This window comes from Onychostruthus taczanowskii, unplaced genomic scaffold, assembly GCF_017590055.1.
Source record: "Onychostruthus taczanowskii isolate IOZ18803 unplaced genomic scaffold, ASM1759005v1 scaffold188, whole genome shotgun sequence".
NCBI classification, from domain to species: domain Eukaryota; kingdom Metazoa; phylum Chordata; class Aves; order Passeriformes; family Passeridae; genus Onychostruthus; species Onychostruthus taczanowskii.
In genome coordinates this window covers 531,220-533,161 of record NW_024499106.1, presented here as the reverse complement: position 1 = coordinate 533,161, position 1,942 = coordinate 531,220, and the positions used below count along the sequence as shown (strand labels likewise).

Sequence of the window (1,942 nt, the reverse complement as noted above, 5' to 3'; positions counted from 1 at the left end):
CCCAACCCCACCAATCCCCCCAACCCCCCCCAGGCGGGCCCCCCCCGCAGACACAGGGAGGAAGTGGCTCCGTTCCCACAGCGCCGGGACCGGAAACCACCCCGGGGCCCCGGCACGGAAACGGGGGGGGGACCCACCCCCAGCGGGGCCTGCACCCCCCGTTCCCCTCAAAGGGGTCCCCACGGGGGCTGGCACTGCCAGACCCCCACTGCAGCACCTGGGGGCACTGCTGGAAGGGGGGCAGGGACCCCCTGAGCTGGGACAGGACCAGCAGAGGCCAGAACCAGTGTGGGGCTGGGGGGACACCAGTGTCAGTCCCCTCAGTGTCCCCCCCCCGTCCCCCAGCCCCGGTGTCCCCCGGTACCTCGGAGGGCCCTGAGGGCGCTGCTCAAGCTCCGGCGCAGCTGCGGCTCCTGCACGGTCTCCACCAGCCGCACCAGCCGGTTCAGGTGGCCCTTGGCCCCCTCGTGCCGGGCCACCTCGGCCCGGATGGCGGCCAGAACCTCGCGCCGCTCCCGGGGGGCCCCCATGGCACCCCCCGGCCCCGGGACCCCGCTCGGCCCCCGGCCTGCGCCGCCCCGCTCGCTTCCTGCCGGAGCCGCAGCGTCACCCGCGGGGACACGTCACGGCCCGCGCGGGGCTGCAGCGGCGGCGGGGCCCGGCCCCAGCGCGCCGGGACACGCCGCGACGCGCCGGGACACGCCGGGACACGCCGGGACACGCCGGGACACGCCGGGGCACGGGCACGGCCCGGCACGCCCAACGCGCCGGCCCCGGCCGCCACGCCACGGGCACGCCAGCGGTGCGGCACCGGGGACACGGGGGGACACACGCACGGGTGGGGGGCGTCCCGAGGACACGGCGTGTGCTGGGGACGGCCTGGGGGGCTCAGGACTCCCACGGGGTTCTTGTGCAGACACGCTGGGGACACACGGCCACGCTGGGGACATGTGTGAGGTGACGCGGACACAGCAGTGACATGCTGGGGACACGTATGGGCACATGGACACGCTAAGGACACGTGCAGTGACACACAGCACGTTGGGGGTGTGCGGTGCGGTGACACACGGACGCGCCAATGATGTGTGCAGTGACATGGACACACTATGGGCACTGCAGTGACACATGGACACACTAGGGACATGTGCAGTGACACACGGACATGCCAAGGACACATGCAGTGACACACGGATGTGCTAAGGACACATGCAGACATATGGACATGCCAATGACACATGGAGTGACATGGACACGCTGGGGACATGTGCAGTGACACACGGACACACTAAGGACACATGCCAACAATGTGTGCAGTGACAGGGACATGCTGGGGACATATGAAGTGACACAGGGACATGTGCAGTGACACACAAACACGCTAAGGACACGTGTGCCATCCCATGTGCACACAGCCCATCCCCACATGTCCCCCCAGCGTCCCCGTGTCACCCCAGGCAGGGCAGGACGCTGCCAGGGGCCCTTGGGGATGTCCCCGTGTCCTCCCCCAGCCACGGACCCCTGCCCATCCCCCCAAGTGCCCACAGGGGGTCCCAGGACCTGGGGGGGGGTCCCAGTGTCCGGGGCAGTGCCACCACCTGCAGAGGGTGACAGCGGTCACTGTGGGGTGACAGCAATCATTGTGGGGTCCCTGCTGTCCCTGTGGGGTCCCAAAATCCACTGGGGGGTCCCAGCAGTCCCTGTGGGGACCCAGTGGTCACCGTGGGGTCCCAGACGTCACTGTGGGGTCCCAACACCCACTGGGGGGTCCCAGCACCCACTGGGGGGTCCCAGCACTCTTTGGGGGTCCCAGCACCCAGTGTCCCCATCCCCTGCACCGTCCCAGGCAGAGGCAGGAATGGGGGTCCTGGGGGGTTTATTGACGGGTCAGGGGGGTCCTGGGGGGTTTATTGAGGGGTCAGGGGGGTCCTGGGGGTTTATTGAG

At 69.7% G+C, this 1,942-nt stretch overlaps 1 protein-coding gene across 1 annotated transcript in view; it reads right to left on the bottom strand.

The window, feature by feature from the left end:
* Positions 1-559, bottom strand: part of AGAP2 (ArfGAP with GTPase domain, ankyrin repeat and PH domain 2) — an 18,381-nt gene extending 17,822 nt beyond the window's left edge. Inside the window, exon 1 of the mRNA XM_041401238.1 lies at positions 365-559. Within this exon, the coding sequence (XP_041257172.1) occupies positions 365-530 (166 nt within the window). The 5' untranslated portion in view covers positions 531-559. The remainder of the gene's footprint in view (positions 1-364) is intronic.
* Positions 560-1,942: the final 1,383 nt, after the last annotated feature.